General features: G+C 39.6%; 1 protein-coding gene across 4 annotated transcripts in view; it reads left to right on the forward strand.

The window, feature by feature from the left end:
• Positions 1-262: 262 nt before the first annotated feature.
• MICAL2 (microtubule associated monooxygenase, calponin and LIM domain containing 2) overlaps positions 263-24,233 on the forward strand; it is a 106,452-nt gene continuing 82,481 nt past the window's right edge. For all 4 annotated transcript variants that reach the window (XM_086472413.1, XM_086472411.1, XM_086472412.1 and 1 more), the window contains exons 1-4: positions 263-526; positions 20,231-20,438; positions 21,068-21,184; positions 22,302-22,403. In XM_086472413.1, coding sequence (XP_086328539.1) covers positions 263-526; positions 20,231-20,438; positions 21,068-21,184; positions 22,302-22,403 — 691 coding nt within the window. The remainder of the gene's footprint in view (positions 527-20,230; positions 20,439-21,067; positions 21,185-22,301; positions 22,404-24,233) is intronic.

Genomic DNA, 24,233 nt, shown 5'->3' on the forward strand with positions numbered 1-24,233 from the left:
GTTATGTTTGCTTGTCACACTTACCTTGGATGCTACTACTAACTTTTTGTACCTGGCTGTCCGGTCGCCATATCATGTGTTTTTATGTTCATATTGGATATACAGTTTGTGGGTTTAATTTTGTTAGGCAGAACCTGCTTTAACATGACCTGTGTTTGTCTTTTCTAGGAATAACATGCTTGGCAGTACTTGGTAGTGTTAATCACCTGTACCCCAGCACAAGAGCTCCAGCTTAATACTTTTCAAACACTTCTCTCAGAACATGGGGGAAAATGATGATGAAAAATACAGTCAAGCTGGCCAGATATTTGAAAACTTTGTACAAGCGTCAACATGCAAAGGTACCATTCAGGCCTTTAATATTCTCACTCGCCAACTTGAATTAGATCCTTTGGACAATAGAAACTTTTACACTAAACTGAAGTCAAGAGTGACCACGTGGAAGGCCAAAGCTTTGTGGAACAAGCTTGATAAAAGAGCAAGTCACAAAGAGTATAAACGGGGAAAATCTTGTATGAACACTAAGGTAAGTGGAGTTCATTGTTGGATTTCATAGATTAGAATCTTCTAAACTTGTTTTCTGCAGAAGCAAGGCTTCTACCATCACATGTTACTGTGTCCATTCATGTAACCCTCCCTTCAGTATGCTTTTTGAAACTATGGCTCATGTCAACTGATTTTGACAAATTTTCAGGTATTTTTATTCTGCAAGTTTTGTGGAAACACACAGTATGTAAAAGTAATCCTAAAATCACTCTGTTTTACAATCTGCCTCAATAATGGCAGAAAAGTTTTCTTCCCTGTTTAGACATCAGCATCAATCAGGCATAAAATGTAAACTCATGAAGCAGTAGGCTTCATTCCTTCCAGGCTCACAAGAACTACTTGCTTTATTAAACAGGGTTTTGCAAGGTGCAAATCATAGCATATTCAGCAGGCTCCTCGTTTTGCTGCTTGGTGCATGCTGTAAGAGACCACAACTGGCCAAATGTGTTTCAACAGCAGTTTCTGAACTGTTCTCTGGAAAGTGCTGCTTGGAGGTCTGGGGATCTGTCTTTGTCACCTAGCATTGGCTCTAGTTGCTAAACAACAGCAAAAGAAAATCCCGCACTGTTATGGATTTAAATACTTTCCTGCAACTGCTTTTTCACAAGCACAATGTGGATGATTGCTATGTGGTAGTTACTGAAGGAGATGGTCTGCTTGGTTGTGGGAACAACAGGAAATTATCTTCAGCAGAGCATGCAATACTGTATTTTGATAGAGAAGACCGTTGAGCATTGGTATAAATCTTGTTGACAAAACTGTACAGAATACTCTAGTTCATGCCCCTTGTTTCATCTACCCATCACAGAATACTTTTAACAGCTTTGTCTCAGAGCAATTCACTTATTTACTGCAAAGTCATGGCTAAAAGTTGCCTCAAGAAGGGTAAGTTTAAGAAGTTACTTGACTGTACAGAGATAGAACAGGGAGAAAGGGCAAGCTGATAGGTAACTAAACCCCAAACTGTGGAGGAGTTTTAATTAAAACTGTCACTGAAGTCTTATTTTATGGACTCTGTAGAGAGGCAGTGTTGAAAGTCTCTTTCTTCTTGTTTGTATCATTGCATTGAAACTTCTCAAAAGCACCAAGGAGGACATCATGTTACCTTCAGTACATGTAGAGGTCTCTGGTTTTGTTTATTAATTTTTAATAAGCTCCCAATGATTATTAACTTTTTCTAAGAAAATGAAGAGTGCCATTACAGCTATTTGCCATTTTCCTGACAGCCTCTGTTTTGTTTTTCTCCTTTCCTTTTTCCCTCCATTTCCCTTTTTGACCTATGCTTCCTTTCTCCCATTTGTTCCTTTGAAAAGGGCTTGAACATATGTCATTGAGCATCTTTGTGATGAGCACAGACAGGAAAGGGAAGGAATGAGACAGTGGCTGATGATTAACAAATTATATTCCACATGCACCTCACCTACAGACCCAGGTCCAAATTTCCATGGTTAGTCTGAGGAAGTATTTGCAACACAAAAAAGCAGTTTTAAGACACAGGTGAAATATAAAAATGAAGTCCTTCTCTCTCAAGTGTGACATTACAAAGCTGAGGCCCGGTCCTCCAAAGTTCTTAAGCAAAGTGATTAATTTTTATATATGGTGAGAAGACTCATGGAAATCAGTTGGTACATGAAATACAGCCTGTGCAATGCTTTACAAGGTTGCCAACCAGAAGGCTAATCGACACCTTCAGCGGCATTGAAAGTATGATATTACTGCTCTTTGAGAGTAAAGGTTTATTTTTAGTGGCATGGTGCAAGTATTTGCAGAAAGTAGTGGACATATCTACGATGCACATATCATCAAATTGCAAATGAATATAGAGTATGTGAATAGGTATTCTGTGAAATACTTGTAGATGTTCATTATGAACTTGGACTGTGCCCAGACCTGCACTTCACTGTGTCATCACTGATTTCATGAGAGAAACATGAATCTTCAGATTGCTGCAAATGAAAGCAGTAACCACAGTCTGCCAGCTCTGTGGGGATATCTACCAAACATTCCTCACACGTGAATCAGTCTGCTGTGAAAGCCTATCTATGCAACATGAATGATAGGAGACACGTTGCAAGCGGACTCCCTGATCATTGTGGTAGTGTACTCCAATAGCTCCACTTACAGATAAGGAATTCTCAGAAATGCTGGCAGTCCAACCAGAATGCCAGTGCAGAGAGATTAGACTACAATATACATACCACCATTTTCCTTCCATGCAACTTGTGTTTTTGAGTTTCTGTCTTTCTTGCATGTCAGGCCAGCTACCATTTGCATTATAGTGAAGCATCGATACATGTATCATTATAACGAAGCAGGCAAACAGGAGTTAGCTAAATCAGGCTAAATCCTGACAGGGGTGCCTCACACTCTCCTCCGTGGAGTTGCCTGGGAATTTGTTGAAGTAGGTCAGCCCAGAGTAAAAATCTTGCTTGTTAAAGCAAGATCACAAAATGAGCTAAGTGGATTTTTGCAATCACAGATCTGTAAATAGAGCAAAGTTTGCTAGTAGGCATCATTTTAAAAAAATACATGACCTGAAGGCTTTGTATGAGGTTGTGGGCATGAGCTCTGTAGCTGAATCTGCAGCTCAGAGGTCTTAGATATGGCTTTGCAATCTATCTGGCTTCTTGCAGTCTTCCCAATCTTTGGAGGAGATAAAGGAGATAAAATGCAATCGGCATCTATACTACTCATGGTCTCTCTCTTTTTTTTTTTTTTTTTTCCCACAAACTGAGAACCTGCTGCCTCACCCAAAAACCGTTCATTCTTTTGCACAGTATTGAAGAGCTGAATGCTGTACTTGGTTTCTGTGCTTATAAACTCCTCAGCCAGACTTAAGTTAGTCATTACAGTATACACAAGTATTATACATACAGAACGTTCCACTCCAACTAAATAACAATAATCCTGAGTCTTAACTGCTCTTGAAGAACATTGCCAAATACGGCTTTCAAAGTTTCTGCAATGATATGATTTTAAGCTGTGTGAATAAAACCAGTTGAACAGTTTTCAAGTTCAAACCCACTGCTATTTCAGAGTGTCCTTACTGTGGATATTATTTTCCCTTTAACTCCTTGTAGAAGGAGAAAACCCAAAACACTCCAAAATAAAATCACAGTGCTGTAGAAAGACATGCATAAAATTGGGGCAGAAGTGAACTTTTTTTGAAACTGTAGGAGTCCACCTGTTTGTGTATTAAATCTGTATGAAACATACTTCCTTCCATCACAAACTTGTAAAATGGAAATGAGTACACTTCAGAATTGCTGTTTATGGAGCTGGCATTTGCACAGTTCACCAGTATCAGAGAGAAACAGAAGACTGTCCTAAATAGGCAAAATTCTTGAAATCATACCATGATTTTTGCAAATATGTCTAGAAAAAGACCACAAATGTATTATCCTGGCAAAGTTTCTCTCTCATTTTCGTCTTCTACTAATCAATGCAGAGCAGTGTGCTCAGAAGCTGTAATGGTTATTTGTTTCTTCATGGAATGAAGCATAGCTAGACAATTGAAGAAGATTAAAGGTTTAACATATGTTGTTCACCATGCTAGCAGTTTGAATGTCTAAATTTTTGAACATGCAAAACAATACAGTGATGAACAAATTCATCTAGCTAGTTGCAGAGTGTATTCAATAGTCTTAAGACATGCGAGCGTTCTCTAAACATTCTTTTGAACCTCTCTTTAGGGAGTAGACTCTTCACTTGCACACCGGCAGTTCACCGGTGTAAATGATACAAATACGTGCATGCACATATAAATGAGGCTCCCACTGATGTTTGGGATATGTATGTATATGTATCAGAAGGCGGGCTCTGGCTTATGCTGTGGACCTGAAATTCTGGCTCTCCCATGACTGTACATCCATGCTTGCGGACAGCAGAGATCACTGCACATGAAAACATCCCAGACTTAGTCTGAAGGGAAGTGTTGATTCTCCAAAACGTGCAAATGTGTGGTCTTCCCCCTCAAACGTGTATGCTGTTTTTTCGAAACAAACACTTATGCTTGAGGAGGATTAAGCAAGCTTTGCTCTAAGTGCTAATGTGTAATTATCAGCTGCCTTGGTAGACTCTAGCATTCCTCTCTGGCTGTACCAAGGTTCGGATGATGGTGTTGTGTGTTGGAGGGATGGCAGTGGCAAATTCCTATGCGCAGCTTTGGTCTTCTGAGCATTGCCTCTATTGTAGAGCTCACTTTGGACACAGTTCCTGGGCAGAGGACTTGTACAATCTGAGCTGCAGTTTTGAGGCCTAACTGGACAACAGTAGCATAAAGCAAGTAAATGAAATTGAGCTAAGAAGTTTCAAGTTCTGTGTGTATGAATACATACATGTGTTTGTATGTGTATATAGAATCATATAAATTCCTGAAAAACAAATTAAATTATCTTGAACTCTGTCCCTGTTGCCCTCTATAGTTTTCCTCGGTCCTGGACTTGACCTTTCAAAGCTTATTTTATAATAAATTAGGTTCCCTTCCAAAAACGCCTGTTGGGAAACTTACTGCAAGAAAATGACTATAAAATTATTTACAACCATGTTTCCAGGGCTTATGTAAAAACACAGTGGCTCTTTTTGGTAGCATCATGTGTTGTCTGTGTTATGTGGGCTTAGTGGCATTGGTGTCTCTGCTGTAGTGAGGTCTCCATAGGCTCTGCCGGTGGGGTGATGCTTTAGCTGAGGCAGCATTACAGAAATCTTGTGGCTGGAGGGGAGACAGGGGTGGAGGAGTGTCGGGGACCAGGGTGTGAGTCAGCTGAGGAGGAGCCCTGGGTCAGAAGTGGGGATGGAGGTTGAAGGTTTTGTGACTGACTCAACACTGGTTCTGAGCCTTATCTGCCTGTGCTAACCACACTGGTGTACCCACAAATGATAAAACAGGATGGTCTTTATTTGCCAAACCCCTTCTGCTCGGTTTCACAGTGTCTCCATTTCCGAAGACTGTCAAATGAATGCTTTGGGCATGAATAAAGCCTGCTTCGCCTGGTGCTCTTCTTCCCACAGAGCTGAGAAAGGGAGAGATACTCCTGGGCCGTGCTGCCATGTTACGTAGCCGTAGGGTAATAAGCAGGATGGGGAGTGGATACCAGGTCTGTCTCATTATTAGGTAGAAATTGGCTTCCTGCCAGTCCTCAGTTGTTTACAAACTTCCTAATCTGCAGTCTTGCCCCTCATAGTAAATGAGCCAGGTTGGCTTCTAGATGGCTTCCTCTCCCCTCTCTCCACCTTCCTCTGTAGCACTAAACAAATACTTGTCTCTTAATTAAGCAAATCATCCAGCATGTATAAACCTGCTGGTATTGCGGCTAAGTTTCCTCCTTAAGTGCTGGCATTAGTTGATCCTTCAGAGACAACTTGGATTTTCTCAGCCAGGTTTCTCCTGTTCTGCTTATACTGGTACAGAAGCCAATGAGTTTGTGTGTTCAAGTGTTCTGATTGTGTCCTTTGAGACAAGTATTTTTTTGGAGGAGAGTAACTGAATTGTAAGATGAAATAAGGGAATGACAGTTGTGCTCCAACTCAAAAATATCCTTATTATAATGAAAACTTTAACCTGTTTATTCTATAAAGAGCAAATATCCAGATGGCATGTCACTTTTGCTGAACATACTAATATCTTCAAAATAATAATTGAAATGGGGAGATTTCCAAACCGGATAGTCAAGGTTTATAATGGACACGCCAAACTTATCTTAGATGTATTAGAAAGCATTGCTAACTTTTTTATTATAATAAAAATGCGTTCCTGTGAAGGTCATAAAACTTGAAACTAGAAGGTGACTGCCATATTTATAGGAAGTGTAGTGAATGAGAGGTTGTGACTTTTCACAAAAAGGCCCTTTTTAAAAATTATTATTTTTTTAATCCAAACACACAGTGCTTGGATAGCAGAATACAGAACCTATTGAGGTGTTGGCGTTATGGGACCACATATTCTACTGACTTTTTAGGTGGCATCTAGGTGTATTTGGTACACTTGAAAGACAAGCTGTTTATTTTGGTATCTATGCTTTCCTTTTGCCTTTTAGGACAGGGAACCTAAAGCCTTCCAGTGGATTTCCATTGTAAATTTATTTTTAAGAATTTTAATAAGTAACTTTTACGGAGTTATTTTAGAGTTGTAGAACATACGGGACTAATGGGAATGAGTGGTAAGGAAGATTTGTTTGAGACATGGGGTGAAGCAGCAAATCATCTATGAACATGCAGTGAAACCACAGTTGTTGAGCATTGTCTATGTGTTTGTTTCTCTAAGACTTTTGGAGAGGGGGGAGGGAGAAGCTTGAGTGATGACAGGACACACAGCAGATAGGGTTCTTTGAAAACAAAACCAAGTATTTGACTCTTTGAGCAGTGTTTTAAACTGAGATTGGGCCAAATTACGTCAGCAAAGGCAAATGTTTGGCATGTAATTTGGTAATGAAATCACTTTATTTTTATTATCCAACAGACATTTCCACAAACACACGATTTTTCAGATTTATCAGTCATGAAAAGCAATGAAGTCTGGCCAAAGTAACATAACCAGACAGCCTAAATAAGACTTTTCCAGGCATTTGGGAATTTTAAAAATTTTGGCTTGCAACATAACAGTAGCTTCACATGTGTGCTTTAACAGCACTGTGCTGTTTCTCTGTCCCTTGCTTAATGGCTTTGCAAGTAATTGACAGAAGGGAACTGTCCCACCCTGATATGATTTCCTAGATATTTTATAAAGATTCCCACAGGGAGCGACACCCAGTTACTTTCACACAAAACACTACTATTGTCACCACGAGTGGCTGAATTAAGTTAGAATGAAACAAAAGGTTACGACAGGGTGTGTCCCCATAACTGTGGCTTTTAGTGCTTTTGGGTTTGACTGAGTGAAGCAGGCGGGCTGGGTGTCCATCCACCAGGCAGAGTGGTGTGTGTGGGGCGAGGGGTGCTCCCCCAGTGCACAGCCCGTGCCCAAGCTTTCTTGGGTCTGGCCTTTCTCCTGGCTTCAGAGACACTCTGACGCTGCCAGATGTGGTTGTTAGGGCTTTGTTGTTAGCTACGTTTCCAGCTTCGCTCTTGTAATGTTTGCGTACTGATAAGTGAGGAAATACATAACTTTTGCTACCAAGAAGTGATTGAACACTTGGCTGCTAAAAACCAGATTTCAGACAATAAGGCAATTTCCTGTCTCCTACAGTTCAGGTCCTTTCCGAGGTTCCCATGTCTGTCCTGAGAACTGGGGTTTGGGGGATGTGGTTGCTCTCTTCCTTCTTTCTGCTGACAAATCTAAATCTACGTTATTTTCTGTTAAGGCATCTGTGCAGATAGCTTGTAATACGCTTTTGGCAGAAAGTAAAATACCACAGTTCTAAGACATGCTGTATAAGAAGTGAAAATGCAAAATATTTTAGTAGAAGCTGATTTTCTTGAGCCAACAACAGAAATTCTATTTGTGTTTTCTCTCTAAAAAGCCTTAACAGTGGTGGCATTCGTGGTAAAAAAAAAAAAAAAAAGTTTAACTGGGATCTGTTGTAAAGACAAAGTAGAAATTCACTTTTAATGCCCTTGAAATTGGTTAATTTGCTTTACTTTCTCTGCTCCAGTGTTTAAAGGTAGATTATTTTGTGTCAGTCAGTTCTCAAATTTCCCACGTTCCCTAACATGTCTACACTTACACACAAGATCTGTTCATGTCTGCAAACAGCCAGGTTTCAGCAAACTAACCTAGACACCTGTTTGCCATTTCAGGTCTCTAGGATATTTGTGTCTTAACCTGTATATCTGATGAAAAGTGCTTATTGACAAATAATCTAAGTTTATACCATAATGTGACTTTTTTGCAGTTTTCTGATTCTTTAGTCTTTTAACCTTTTCCTCGGATCAGGAATGTTTGGGTGAGTTTAAGCTGTGTTTTGAAACAAACCTGTCAGGAGGCTAGAACTCTATTTCTGTGGTGGAAAAAGCCTTTGCAAGCAGAGCTGTTGACCTGGCAGCTGGTCCCATTTTGTTTCAGATCTTCCAGAACCAAGAGAGTCTGGCAGGTACCCAAATGGGCCTTGGTGATGGCAGAGAGAAGGACAAGTGTTACACCATTTCAGCTAACAGAAGAGCTACACTTCACATCTACAGAAGTTTTAAATTAGAAATAGTGAGAGCTGTGGGCCTGTTATATTAACCACCTGGGAGATGAGGGATGAAGTGAGTAATGGTGACATCTTGCATTGATTGTGAAACCTATATCTGGTTGTAGTGATCTTCCTCCTTTACAAAGAAATTGGCCTAGTGTATCTGAGGGAAGCAGAAGTGACAATTCTGACTTGACGCTCATAGAGCCCTTGCTTTAATGAGCAAACTTATGAACATGGTTTACATTAAATTATGTCACACAGGCAGCTGAAGAACTATACTTAACAGTGGTGCTAGCAACAGTTTGCTTCCAGACTGAGGAAAAACATCAAGTGTGATTTCAGTGATTCTTGTTGTAGACTAGTACTTGTCATGCTCATTAAAAATCTGGGTGCTGGATTGAGGAGGTGCAGATGTAACCAAACTGGAATGAGCTCCAAGTGCTTTGAAATGCAGGATTAGAATTTTAAAAAAAATCTTGAAAAGTTGAAGACATGGTCTGAGATCAAGAGGATAAAATTTCTAAAAGCTATTAGAAAATTATGACCTTTCTAATGAAGGAGTGCAACACCCAGAGAAAATTTGGAATATGCTGCAAAAAATGATCTGGTGCTTATAGTGGACTATAGACTAAGTCTGAGTCCATAGGGTGTGGTGCTGACCCAAGGGGGGCTGATCCTGGGAGCCTGTCTAAGGAGGCCTATGGTATGTTGGGGACTGGGGTGGTTTTCTTTCCATCTAGTTGGTGTGGGTGAAACCCCAGCTAAAATATTTTGCCCAGGTTGAAGAACATGTTGTAGGCAAGAGGCAGATAAACTAGAGCAAGTCTAAAGCAGAGCAGCAAGAATGGTCAGAGCTTTGGAGAATGTGACCCGTAAGAGAGTCTTAAATACCTTCACCTAATCTATGTTAGAGAAGACCCAAAGAAGAACACTACATAGTTACTTGCAGCACAACCGGAACTGTTATTCATTTCACCTTTTCTCTCTAGTCTGGCTAACCCTGCTAGATCAAATTCTGATTAGTTTTTCAAAGGTTGCGTTTTGCCTTGGACATTTGCTGCTCCTATTTCATCCCTGAAGAACTGCTCGTGTTTCCCAAGGTTGTGCCTGTTTCTGCTTAAGAAACCAACCAAGAGGTACTATCTTGTTGGTGTTGCATCACTCTCTGAGTTTGTTCGTTTGAGTAAGATACTAACTTAGAGGGAACTGTGTGGCTATGCCACACTGAATTAGCCTTGTGTTGCTTAATGGCACTGCCCCTTTGAATGAGTTACAAGAACAGCTTTAAAAGGACCTGTGCAACAGCAACTACTCTGTGTCACTGGTGTCCACCTTCCATCCTGCCTGTACTCTCTGCCATCCTTGCTGGATTTACAATTTAGGTAAAACAACTGCCCCAGGGTAAATTGCAACTCAGATTAGAAAACATTGCAAGAGACGGTAGTGAGCTTCCTGCCAAGAACTACACACCCAGATCATTAATAACAAGTTATGCTGATCAGCAAGTGCTCAGTTGGAAGCTGGCACTTCTCTTAGATATTTTTTTTTCTCTTTCCCTATGTTTGTTTGGTGTTTAGCAAAGTAGGAATAATTGCATATGGTAGGAAGCCTTTCCTGAGAGACAGGGCTGTTGTTACTGCTGGGGCTGCTCGCTGCCTGCCTGGCTGGACATGGGGCTGCGAGGGCTGGGAGGGCCTGCTTGGCTCCTGTGGGGCTGTAGGCATCTGGGGTAGGAAGTTCACTGCCCAGATACAGCCCTGATAGTGGCAGAACAAGCACAGCGGGTGTTGTTGAGGCAGGTGCCTCTGTCTGAATTTCACCCTGGCTGGAATGTGAAAAGAGTTTCATTAATATGCAGCCATGTAAATAAACACTGTGCTATGTATGTTTATCTCCCTTCTATTGCGTCGGATGTTGGTGTAAAAGAGACTGTTACACCTTATGATGTGCAGTGTGCTGCCAAATTTTATTTCTTCATCTCTCTGCTCCTCACTTTGAAGCATGCTCCTTTTATTTTTTTTCACCTTTTTTATATTTACTTACATTTTCAAGACTCTTTCCTTCAGTAATAAGGGCTGTTATGTACCTTTTTTTGTTTTCAGCCAAAAATGTTTTGGAAATAAGAACTAGAGGTGCTGAAATCTAATCTTCACTGCTGGTGGCCAGGTTTGTTGGTTCTGTATGAGTGCTGTTGACTTTCCCTGCTCAGAAACCTTCCTTAAAAATGTTACGCTAAAGATACATTTTCTGATTCTAGTTGTTTGAACTCTTCAAGTAAATCTTGCTTGTTGATATCATAGGATGCCACATTGCTAAGAGGTGCTGCCTGGTGAATTCCTAGTGTTTTCAAATTGTAAATAAAAATGTAAAAAGTGAGAGCATTATCTACCAATGGTAAACTGGTATGTGCAAGCAACCAGTTTATTTAACTGGAAAAAATCAAGTTACCACTCTTTGGAGCTGTATTTGGCTTTACTAGGATATAACTTGACTCACCACTTACTTTAAAAAGCCATTTTCTAAGCAGAAGCTTAGCTGATTTATTAGATTGTTGTTTAGTTAAAAATCTTAGGTCCAGTGTAGTATTTCACCTCTGTAGACAGACCAAGCTGCAGTAACAGTTGCACTTTTTTTTTTTTTTTTTTCTTTCTTTCTTGCTCCCCAGCTTCTTCCTGTAGGAAAGCCATGGTTGTTGACGAACTTGCCTGCATGCTTTGGATGCTGTAAAGCATAAGAAATCCCCTCCTCTCGGTCTGTAGAAAAGTCCTCTACTGGCTGGTCAGCCCCTGACCCTGGAACCATATATTTTCTTGTAATCACAATCTCACAAGTGTCATTAGTTGCAAGGCTCTGAAGACTTGAGGCTTGGTCTCTGCTTAGTCTTTGCTGTGCCTGGAGGTGAGGCTCTTGGTGCCTTTGTTTCTTTATCTCTGTTCACCAGTTCTCTGTTTCTGGGTGAATTGTTTTGTTTCATGGTTTTGCTTTGGGTTTTTTTGCTAAGGTTTTAAGGATAGCCTTAAAGCATTATCTTAGTATGACAGGCATAAGCCTACAAAAAAAAAAAGGCAAGGTACTTAAATGCTGCTAATCATATTCATGACCGAGATAGGCAACATTCTTTCTGCAAGGTTTATCTTGTTTTCATTTGTTTGTTTAAGCAACTGGCCAAAAAAAAAAAAAAAAAAAAAAAAAAGAAAGAAAAGAAAGCAATCTCATCTGGTTTTTTGGGTGTGGGTTGGTTTTGGGATTTTCCCCCCTATTTTGATTACAATGGTAGTTAAGAGAATAGCAAATACACTCTTAATTCCAAAGGATGTTAGAGGGTTTATTTTGTGCTTTATTTGAGGAGATTTTTGGATTAGAGCACTTGCCTGATTTCTGGTGGATAATCTGTTTATTAAAAATAGTATAACATTTCTTGTCAGATGATGTACAGATTTTCTTCAGGTAACTGTAACTGTGGTGCAAAGGAACTGAAAGTTTCTAAAGACACTTTCCTGTATCATGTCTATGATGGCAAATTTTTTAAATTTCTTGTTGTAAATTGTTATAAAAGCTCTGAGATCAAGTCAACATATTTAATTATGACCAATGCTGCCTGGGAGAGCTCTTCAGAAAAGCTCCAAATAACAAAATCCTGACAGCTTTGGTGCATCAGTGAAGGAACTCTTGGCCTTCTAGCAGGCTGAATGCATACAGGCTTTCTTTAATGTGTTGCATAGCAGACTGTAAGTTTCAGATATCTTTCATACCATTGTTTTAATTTCAAAATATGGAAAGGTTTTTATATGCAAATCTAATATTAGTACATATATCCAAGAGCCAGAGAGGATGGAGGGATGAGTGTGTCCAAATTCATCCCGGAAAAATGAAGGCACTTATTTTTTTCCGTGCAGAAGCTTGTCTTCCAAAAAGAGAAAAAAATCCCAGTAAAGATGAGCCAAATTAATGCAATAAATGTAGTAATGTTTCACTTCTGGCATTTGGACCAAATAAAACAGGAGGGCAATAAAGATAGATCCTCAGATCACTGGATTATGCCACGTCCAGCTGTGAGCGCAGCAGCTGTGGGGCGCAGTGCTGGGGAAAGAGCTCTGTCCAAAATCAACCTAGATTAGGTAGCCTCAAATCCATATTGTGGTCTTTTTAAGAAGAAAAATAGCAATGTCTCAATTTTTGCCAGTTGCTAATATGGGTGCTTTTGGCAGGAGATGACAAAACTGTGTGTTTCTGAGGTGCTCAGCTTGGGGTACAAAGGGTGAAATACTGTTGGGATCTAAAGCAGAAATGGACTTGTCATGTTGCGCTTCCTGCACCAGGACAGGGTTTTGTCGCTGAGGTCGGTGGCAATTGCATGCGTGAGCATCACTGTTCCAGCTGCCTTTGAACTTCCCCAACACTGGTATTTATGTGGTGTTCACTCTTCAAAAATGACTGTTCAGCAAGATCCAGCTAGTCTTAATAATAATTTAAGATAGATTTTGGAACTATCTGTAGTAAATTTAAGTGGTGTTCACATAACCCTTTGGAGAGTTAGGACCTCTCATTAAAATACATTTAACTGAATATTATTTTTGTTGAATGATACATTTTTAACCTTACTAATTTTATAAAGAGCTCGTAAACCATAGTATAATAGAGGAAAATATGCTTTTAAAGATTTCTTAATTTTTGTAGGGTGAGTTTGATTAGCTCCTATACCTTCTCCTTCCCCTTCCTTTGATGGAAGAATTAATTTTTTTTTTTCCTTTTAGTATTTGCACATGGTATAGATCTGTTAACCACAGAAATTTTGGATATATGTTTTGGTATCTGGCCTCTTTCTAAAAATGAAGAAAAGAATTCTTGGTTTAGGTCAGCACTGTCCCTTTTCTTTATCTGCATGCAGTTGAACAGACACCTTCCAAATCACTGTCATATTTAGCTGCAGTTAACATCACTGTTCTTGAGAGGGTCATTTTCTGTTGCCTTTTAGTAAAACCAGTTGGTAGGTATGGCAGTGTTCAGCAAGTCAGCCAACAGGCAATGAGTAGAAGCGTCTCATGCAATGCAGGGCATGTTATTGCCAAGAGAGCGCTATACTCGCATGGCTCTAATGTGTCTGGTAACTGAACTGAGCTGTTTTATAGGGACACATCCTTTGTTGATGCCAGTGGCTGGGCTGGTTTGTAGAAAAGGAGATGACAGGCACTTTGTACGGCGATCTTCATCTAGAGAAGCAGCAAGTGTCTGAATAGGTTTGTTGAGTTTAGGGGACCAACTGTGTATTGAAGTGCTTTGGTAGACCAGGGCTGTAGCAAGATTGGACTGCATCTTAGATTGACAAAATGCATCATGCCTATTGTGACCTTCGTGGTTTTTCTTTTTCTTTTTTGGGGTTTGTTTTGGTTTGTGGTTTTTTTGTTGTTTGTTTGTTTGTTTTCCAAATAAAGCTATATCTCTTGATATTTTTAACATTGTCCGAGGTGGCATATAGAATTTTATTTTCAGTGACTTAAATTTCAATGTTTCAAACTTTAAAAACTATATTGTCTATTCGGTGGATTCAGGGTATATTTGAATGCACTGTTTTATCCAGTGGCTGTCAATGAATTTGTGTGGTAAAATCTGGGACTACAAATGTGAGATGAACTGTAAGTCAGTAAGTCAGGAATGTCCTACTGAGCAGTCCTGTTTTTGCCAGAAGCATTTTCATGTCTAGTAAAGAGGAGGAAGTGAAAAGTGTTGCGGTGGAGAGAGCTTCCCGCTGCAGCTTCTGGTAGCCATCTGCCTTAGCTGCTTATGCAGCTGTTTCTCTTTGGAGCCTTTCCAGGGAAACAGTCATTGCTGATCCAGAAAATGTGTTGTTTCATTACATTTCATGCCTATCTCGTGTTGCATCACATTTAGCTCTATCACGAGTAAACACTTGCCCAAATCCACCTAGAACGTAATCCTGTGGAGTCAGTCAAATCAGTCCTGGTGCATCCCTGTTGCTTTGGACGTCGCACAAAGGCCAGGGCCGGTGTGAAGCCCCAGATCTGGTGCCTATGAAAATGAATGCACCTGAGGCCTAGAGCAAATGATGGAAAAGGGTTTGCCTTGGAAAGGCAAAGCGTTCTGTCCCTTTGTGTCCTGCAGGCTGTCTGGCATGGAGAGAGCCTCCCATCACTGCTAGGGGAGGCCCAAGGCCACTGGGGTCACCTGCAGCAACAGGCAGAGGCTTTGGGGCATGTGATGAAAGATGCCCCTTGGCACCCTTCTAGCAACAAGATCCATTCCTATAGGTTTTGATTTCCAAGTGGTCATTTAGGTAGAATTACATGTAAGATAAAGGAAGTTAAATAATCTAGGCAGATGGTTTTCACTATTTTTCCACTAGTATACGTGTGCGTTTCCACTGAAGAGTAGAAGTGATGCTTCTGACTTGGCATGCCTTAGGACAACAAAGGGTGTCTCTGTGTCTATCCAGTTGCTGTTGAGCTGGAGTCTAGAATTAATCTCCTCTTTTTCATCTCCAAAACAACCAAAAGGCAGAAATGAGAGAATCTTGAATTCCTGGAGTGATAGTAGCTTCAGTCTTCATCCTAAGAATATATGGGGAGTGGATCATAATTGAACACACTTTTATTTCCCAGGACTAATTTAATGGTTGGGTACCTTGGGCAGGAGAGGAGCGAGGGATTTGGAGTTGGACGATAAGAGTGTAATGCGTTGAGCTACAGTGGAATTTGTCTACTCTTAACTGTGCAAAGAGGTGCTGTTTGGCATCCACCACCCACATGCTGCTACCAACTGGTAGGTTCCTTAACTCTGAGCATGTAAATACTGAGAGCGAATGGTTTTCTACATTTTTCAAGGTCAAGAAGTGGATTTTGCCTTTTGATTATTAAAGTGGATGAGATTTTTGTGACTAGGTAGTTGTGGAGTGTTACTTTGTTTTTTTTTTGTTAAGCGTGGTGCTAGTATTCTTGCTCTCTCCCTCCTTTCTCTCAAACACTCATTTCTTTCTGTACACTTACTTTACTGTGTGAAAACCAATGGAGGCATTCTGCAAATTCTCAGCTGTTAAACTGCATATGGTTTTTCTAGAATGGGATATAGAGGGCTGGATTCATAGGCTGCCAGTTTTAATAGTGGGGGACAGGAAGGGTTGCGAGAGGCTCCCTTTCCTCCCCACCTATTTTGTAAGTTATATATTTGTACACTATGTACAGGAGATAGTACTGAAAACCTGTGCCTGGCACAAAAGTCGTTCTGGTTTTGGAGAGGTAACTTATGCTGCAATTTAGCTCAGCACTAAGTGCTCTTACTCATTTTATGAACATTTTCTGGAGATTTGCAAGGCACTGCCAGTCTTAAACATACTAACGGAAAGAAAGTAGCATCTCTTACAGTCAGATTGACCTTTTAGTAGAATCAGGCTTAGGAGACTTACCAAGTACTGTGTTTGTTTATATTATTGCAAGTGAAACTTTCTGATAATTTTTAGTTGTACCGGGAGAAAAATACATGAAGTTTCTGCTCTATTTCGGTCTGAAGACAAATGATGCAATGAGTAGTGTGCTTGGTTATAGTGTGGGGCAAGATTTATACAGAAACAAATAATCATGTTTTAGGGAAAAGTACAGTACTTTTTAACAGTGCCATAGAAACATAGTATTTACTCAGCAGCTTCAGTAGACAACTTTATAAAATATACATGGGCTTATTAGTGTTTTATTTTGAAGTACAAAAATTTCCATGCTTTACTTAATATTTATGGTTTTAAACTGAAATAGTCCTAAGTTTGTAACTATGCAACTATTAGTGGCCTGTAAACTTGCATTAGTCCTCTTCTGTGGGAATTTTGTAACTGGCATTCTAAAAATGCTCTTGCGGAAGTGTAACTCAAATCAGCATGTCCATTTACTTACAATAATTTATATCATAAGTGTAAAATGTTCATTGTCATATTTAGCATAATTGATAATTAATATCATTTATATCCAGGGTATTTGCAAGAAGAGTAGATGAATTAGCTCACATAAAATTCTGGTGAAAAGTACTCATCATGATTGTTGCTTGTAGGAGTTAGAATTTGTGGGCGGTCTCTTCAGTACTGCCAGTTACTGCATGGCTGGAGTTCAGTGCAGGAAATCTGATGTACCTCACCTTATGTGGTCCTGCTGCTGCTGAGGTGATGGAGCACAGGTGTGCCCGTGTTGGACAAGCCACTCTCTGGGTGTGTGCAGGGCATTCACGGCACCCAGCTCTTCTCCCCTTGGCCAGGGAACTCATGGGCATGGCACTGGGCTGTGGTGAGGGACAGGGACAGGGATTGGCTCAGTCGGAGTCCTTGTCATGCCTCCATTACTCAGTGTGTGCATGTCCTCTTCTAGAGAATGCGTGCTCAATATTTTAAGCATTTATAAGATCTTTGGATGAAATATGTGCAAAGTTAAATTAATTTCATGAAGGATAAAGGAGGAAACTTGACATTTTAAAATCACGTGTTATAATCTGCCACATGAATGCATAACTGTGATGTGTTCTCCATCCTCGTTTGTTCTTTCTGTACTTTTGCCTGCTCCTGTCTTGTTGTAACATAGGTGCTCTGCTTTGAGAGTGTATTAAATTTAATGAAGCTTCTCATTTGACAGGAAGTATTTACATATATTTGCAGACAGAAGATCAGCCCTTTGTAGTATGAGGTTTTCACTGAGAAAAATGCAGTCTCTCAGCACTGCTGTCTTGCACTGACAGGGTATGCTCTCGGTAGTAAAACAGCATATAACATCTAACGTGATACTGATTCTTCAGGCTAGTTGCAGAAGTGTAGTCATGATCTTACTCTTGGGTAAGCTGCCCTGTAATCTATACAAGTCTTTCTCCATTACCAGCCTGAACCAGCAACATGCAAAAGCTCCTTGTCAGTCCTCTTCCGCAGCTATTACTTTGAACAATTTGCAGAAGATGCTTTAAAAAGTAGTTACCTTTTACCTTTTTAGGAGGTGATCTGGCACAATTAAGACAGTTGAACTGTGAATGGCGATGTGGGTGTCAAGAAACGGTTGACATTTGTCCAACCCTGTTCATTACGTTTCAGGATTGATTGTTGGAGACTTCCTTATGTGATGTCAGTTGTGACAATATGTGTTAAATTGCAATAAATTAATTTCAAAAGCAGGCCCTGATGAGCCAGGAGACTGAGGTAACAGGAGGTGGAGACAGGAAGTCATTCAAGGTTTGTTCCAGGCTGACTTCAAGAAGTTTTCCCTTGTGACTTTGTTTGCAAGCAGACAGCTGCAGAGGGAGGGCAGGGACAGGACAGTGGTACAGTCCCTTTCCTTTCTTAATAAAGTAGTAACATAAACCCAGTAAGAATTACCTTGCAAGGGTTTTGTGCTGGTTTTGACCCCAGAAGTTTCAAAAAAGATGACAAAATGCTAAGGGTAAGCTCTACATCAGCAGAAGCATCCTTAATTAATCAAAGAACAAATAGTTTTGGGACATAGATAAATATGTTTATGGAGGGTAACCATGGATGATGGCAAATATACAACTGTTTTTCACAGTGTTTCTAGGCAATTAGGAAGATACTTTGTCAGTGGTGATAGGAGCCAGGGAGAGGGCAGAATCCTCTTTAAAATTGTAACATACTGTGTTGCAGAGCACCAGGAGGAGCTAACTGTTTTCTGTGTGGGCTTTATTACTTGGCAGGATCCACTATGACTAAATCTCAAAAGACTGCTTTTTTAAAAAGTTACATTTATTTATATATAATACTGTTTGTTAGCCAAAAAAACAACCCCACCTTATCAAACCATGTATGGTCTTTATTTGCAAAAATGTTTCTAACTGCTTGCTAAACATTACTGGAAAACGCTGTAGCTGTGAAGGCAGTCCCTTACTTGTCAGCGCTCAGAGTTCATATGTTAATCACAACAAGCATGTGCAGAAAAGAGCTGACCCAGACTCCACCCATGATCCTCTTCAGTCGGGATAGCATCTGCACTCCATTTTCTTCCTCTGTATAATTACATCTGTTGATGTTTTCTTAATATTTAGCATGCAGTGAGGAGTGTTCTTGTGAAATTACAAATTAAATATGTTCTTTTAGGAGGAAGAAATCCAAGTGGCTAATGCAGCAACCTAACTTTGACTTACTAAATATCTCTAGTTAACAAAACACTTGCCTAAAGCAAAGCAAAACAAAAGCACCTCACAGGAGCTCCTCTTTCAGTGGGAATTTATTTGAATTATGTTCAATTTTAAAAAAAAAATTTTGTACTTTTACAGTTGGGTTGAACAAAAGTCATGGACAAAAGGCAGCACCAGATAAGTTTTGCTTAAGTTGTTAAATTTGAAAACAGATGACGAACAAACCAAAATAAATAAATTACTCTGTTTTATGAAATTGAAATGTAATGGGAACCAGACTCGGATCCAGCGAGCCTCCAGATACAGTCCATGCTTGCTTTGAAACTGTAATCACTGTCTGGCTATGTGTGTGGGACACACAGGAGCATGTCTGGCGTGTGAGATAATGGGCTTGGATTTGCAACGCGTCACAGCTCGACTTGCAGCCAGAGCTCTCCCCTCCGCTCAGGCCCACCTCATCACTCCCTGCCTGAGCCTGGTGCTTGAACTGGTGGTATAGGTCTTGTGAAGTCTGTGTGGGGTTTGGGGGGGTTTAGGGGGAGAGGGTTTTGGGGGGAGGTGTGGAATGGCAGCATTGTCCAGCTATGACTGTTTCTAATCAATTTTTAGTAATCAGTCAGGAAAATGTAAGCATTAGATATGTTTAGTTTTTAATTAGTTTTCTTTGTGGAAATCCTTTGCTTGTTAGTCTGTGAAAGCTTACAGCTGCTAGCTAAAATTTGGGCGAGAATTCTCTGTAATCGTTTCTGAAGCAGTTCATCTGAGTATGCCCAAACTTACTTCCTAAACTGTGGTTGTCCTGAAGATGAGGATGTTGACCACTGGGTGAAACGGAATAGGACAGGCAGAGTTCCCTGGCTCTGGTGAAGCAGGACAAGTCAGCTAACTTCTCTTGGCTCACCTGGTTTTACAGTAGTAGGTCAAGTAGGCTGTTATATTCAGGATATGCCCTCTCTTGAAAGAGAGGGTAACTAATACTGTACAACTACTGGCTTGTCATAGATTTGTCTAACAGGTCTAGCAGGTGTACATAAATTTCCTCTTTAGAACAAAAAAAAAAGCCTACACCAAGACCACTTATTTCCTTTCTTTTACCTTATTATGTAGCTGTAATCCTGTTTACTGCAAGCACTTCTGAAACACTAAATGTGAGTTAGCAATGTACAACCAGATGCGCAAAAGTGTTTGGCTTTTTGCTGTTTCTTCTGTTACATATTTTTATCAGATGCTTTTATGTCTGCATGAAGCACAATTTATCCTCTTATATAAATTGACTGAACACCATGTGCGAACAAAATTTAAATGTTTATTGATTTACCTAGATGACTTGAATACACTCTCAGTAGCATAAGTCCTACTGAATTTCAAGTCATACCAGTAGAGCAAGCTAGCAACTGTGTGGAAGTCAATACAAAACCCTGTGTGAGACTCCTTTTTTTCTCTGCTAGTGTTTAATTATTGGAGGTGGCCCATGTGGCTTGCGGACTGCCATAGAACTTGCCTTCCTGGGAGCCAAAGTTGTCGTCGTGGAGAAGCGGGACACTTTTTCAAGGAACAATGTGTTGCATCTTTGGCCATTTACAATCCATGACCTCCGGGGGCTGGGAGCAAAGAAATTTTATGGAAAATTCTGTGCAGGATCTATTGATCACATCAGTAAGTGTCTGAGGGCATGGGCATTGTTCAGATAAGAGGTGTACCGAGTCAGAATATTGATGGAGACTCTTGATTTGGCAGAAAGTTCATCTGCCTTAAACATGTGTGCACACAGAAAAAAAAATGGTCTCATTTAAGCAGAATGGCAATTGAACAAATGGCAGGCTTATGGAGCAGCTTTTTTGTTGGTCTGGATTTGTTAAACAGGTTTTATTCTAAGTATGAATATTGACATTCATTCTAGTTTGTTGAAGGTAGACACAGTCTAGTAGGAAAATATGCAAAAGTGGGATATTTTACAGAGAAGTATGCTGTGAAATTTTCTATCCTAAAATGGTCAGCGTATTGGTTAGCAGGTCCTTTAAATATCATTAAGAAGGAAAGCTCTAGAAAAGTGTTCTAAGAAACTCACTGAAATGAGTTTTATTATCTATGAGATTGTGCTGCAAGTGGAAAATGAGATGGAAGAGAGCAACATCCTGTGGAGGTTGCTATGTTTGTATTCATGACCGTATGGAAATAATAATGCTGCGTGCTTGTGTTAACAATGAATACTAGTTGGGTACCATGCTGGTAGCAGCAGTGATTACTTACATATTAAATACATCTTTGTTACTCACTGTTTACAGGTATTCGACAACTTCAACTTATCCTCTTCAAAGTTGCACTTATGCTAGGAGTTGAAATCCATGTGAATCTAGAATTCGTGAAAGTCCTGGAACCTCCTGAAGATCAAGAAAACCAAAGTATTTTTTTATCATAATGTAGTTCTGTTCACAGTAACTTATTTTTATGTCAGGCTTGATGTGAAATCTTCAAGGTAGTTGAGTTCTGTTTAAAGAAATGGGAGTTTTTTGCCGTTCTTAGCCAGCTATGTTTGCTATATGCAGTTGTGTGCATGATAAGTATCATTGTGACAGAGCACTGATAATTCTTAAAATACGCCCCAGTCTGACAAGTTGAGGTTTTGCACTGTGCCTTCTGGCATGCGTTTGAGGCTTTGCAGGGAGTCTGGTGTGGCTTTTTGGTATCTTCTTGCAAAAACAATTTTTGATTGGTAAGATAAATATTGAGGATGCATTAAGCTCCTTGGGCCTCGTTTTGCTTTCACATTTGATATAACTCCCACTGGCACAGAGAGTCTTATCAGCCATCTTGTGCAAGATTTTTAAATAAAACAGGGGATTTCTCTTTTTTTTTTTTCTGTAATTTTTAAAAGATTAGGGTGTAGTAGCAATAGAATATTTTAAAATTCTACTTTAGTTAAAATACTATGCTATCTCTCTTTAAATAGTCATATAGTAGAATAAATATTTTTTAAGTAGTTAAAGCATATATAATTTTTAAATATGGACAGTACAAACTTTTTCACATAATCAGCTTTGTGTTCATGCAAAGATTAAATTTGCCTTTGTGAGTATGCTTCTGTTTAATTTCTGTTTAGAAGACAATTAAAAGTATTGACGATGAATGCTATTTTGCTTCTTTTAAAACCCAGCTCTTCCTTGCTGTTACCACATATGTGTACTGTCCTGATTAGGTCATTGTTGGACTATTCCTGTGCGAATAAAGTGCTTAAGCATATTCTTGTGATACAGGTCTGAGAGGAAGTTTAGTTCATTAAATGATAGAAATGAAGGCTTTCATTTTTTTTTGTTGTCAGCTTACGAGCTTGACACCTTGCTAATACAGCCTGAATGTATCTGGCTGCAGCAGAACTTCCCTGGATCAAGCTGAGGCAGAATTCAGCTCCATTTGAATGAGAAATGGACCATTTCTCTTAATGCCCTTTCTTCAAACTCTGAAAGCACTTCTCCATTGTATTACTGAAGAATGAATAAATACTATTCTTTGTGTTTTCAGAGATAGGTTGGAGGGCTGAATTCCTCCCTGTGGATCACCCTTTGTCAGAATATGAATTTGATGTTATTATTGGTGCAGATGGCCGCAGGAACACGTTAGAAGGTAGGTGAATGTGTTCTTTTAGCCTTATTCATATTCTTGAGGGTATTTTGGAAGGCCTGAAAGTCAGAGGAGAACACAAAGCAACTGGCTACCTTTCAGTTCACTGAAGTCTGTGTGGAAACTATTTTTTATGTGGCATCTTCTGCTTTTGTTATTAAGTTGTAGCTCAAAATAAAGGCATTTAATGTAATTATTGATTCTCAGCACTTTATCTGCGTTGCCTGCAAAATGCATCATAATGCCACTGGGCTTGCTTCAAGGTTGAGTAATTATATGATGATTTAACTTCAAGAAGGCTGACAAGATACATGTCAGGAATTGCATAGTCTTTGCTATTGTGCCGTAAATTTGCACTGCATGTTTGAACTAATGACCAAAACTTGACTGCCAGGTAATTAATGAAGGCATCAGAGGTATCACTCTCTTATAGAGGTGATTAAACTTTAGAAGCAGTTACTTTGGATACCAAAAGATAGTAACTCTAAGGTGATGGGAGGAGAGGGGGGAAGTGCTTAATGAACTTGAGCCACTGCTGAGAATTCAGACCATTTGAACTGTCTTACTTAGCGAGACACTGGCTAAGCTACTCCTGTATCACATGAACAAACCTAGTACTTAATTATGTATTCCCCTTGTAGCTTTAATTATATCTGTTAGTTTCAGTTCACTAAGTACACCATTTCCTTTTTTTATTAGCTTCGCAGTTTCTCTACTTATCCTTATATCTGCCAATCACAATACACTTATAGTTAATTCCTTATAATGCTCTATTAGAAATTTCCGCACACTATTGTCCAGCTATTGCCCATAAAAGCCTGTTTAGGTAGTCAGGTATCAGCAAAATGAATTATTCTTACCTCAGCTGCAGACTCTATTGAGAAGTTAATGGTTATTGTAGTACCAGAATCTAAGGGAATATTTGGTGCACTGAAGATTGTTTACATACAGAAGCTGGTATGGTCATATTAAATTTATCCCAATGAAATAACAAGAGCATATCAAGAAGCGCAGAGACAAAAAATCATAGCTGATTTATTTCTTCATAGATAATACGTGTATTCTCGGAAAAGTCATCTGCAATTGGCTAAAAATACTCTAAGGACCATCTGTCCTACTTCAGAATTTACTTGCAGATAAGGAGAATATGCACAGAGAAAAACTTAAATGTGTGATTGCAAGATTGTGGCTTAGTGGTTGGTTTGGTTTTTTTATTTTTTTATTTTTTTTTTAAGAAGAAACTAGGACGGAGCAAGAAAGCAAGTAACTTTGCAGTCAGTCTCGCCTTGGAAATCTAACAGTTAAGCCACTGGTGTTTTTTTGAACCCCTAATATCTTTGCAAAACATCATTAGCTGGTAGTGTGTGCACCTAAGCACTGTTACAGAGGTTTCTGTTTTTCAGATCTCTCTCTGCTGCTTTTGCCTGCTGATCCTCTTGCATGTTTTTTCATAAGCTGTTTACTACCAACGTAACAAAAATCTTACTTGATATTTAGCATGTTAAAAACGTTTACATCCATTAAATTTGATCTGCTCTATTTCCAGTCTGTTTTTCTTTAGTCATCATTTGTCCTTAACTTCTTCCCATAGTTTCACCCCAGACCTATTTTGGTTTTTTTTTTTTTAGTTAGACTTTTATCTTGAATGCAGTACAGCTCCAGTTTTGCATCTGGGAGTGGGGAGAAGAGACTCTTTGTGTTCAAGGGAATTTTGGAGGAATGACAGAATCTGCTGATGTTGTGTTTTTTGATGAAGTTCGGACTACACATACGAAAGAGACTGAGCTGCCTTGAGCTGACCTGCCCTGAAAGTCCAATGAGAAGTTTCAAGTG

Source organism: Leptosomus discolor, chromosome 12 (genome assembly GCF_034619465.1).
Source record: "Leptosomus discolor isolate bLepDis1 chromosome 12, bLepDis1.hap2, whole genome shotgun sequence".
Classification (NCBI taxonomy): Eukaryota; Metazoa; Chordata; class Aves; order Leptosomiformes; family Leptosomidae; genus Leptosomus; species Leptosomus discolor.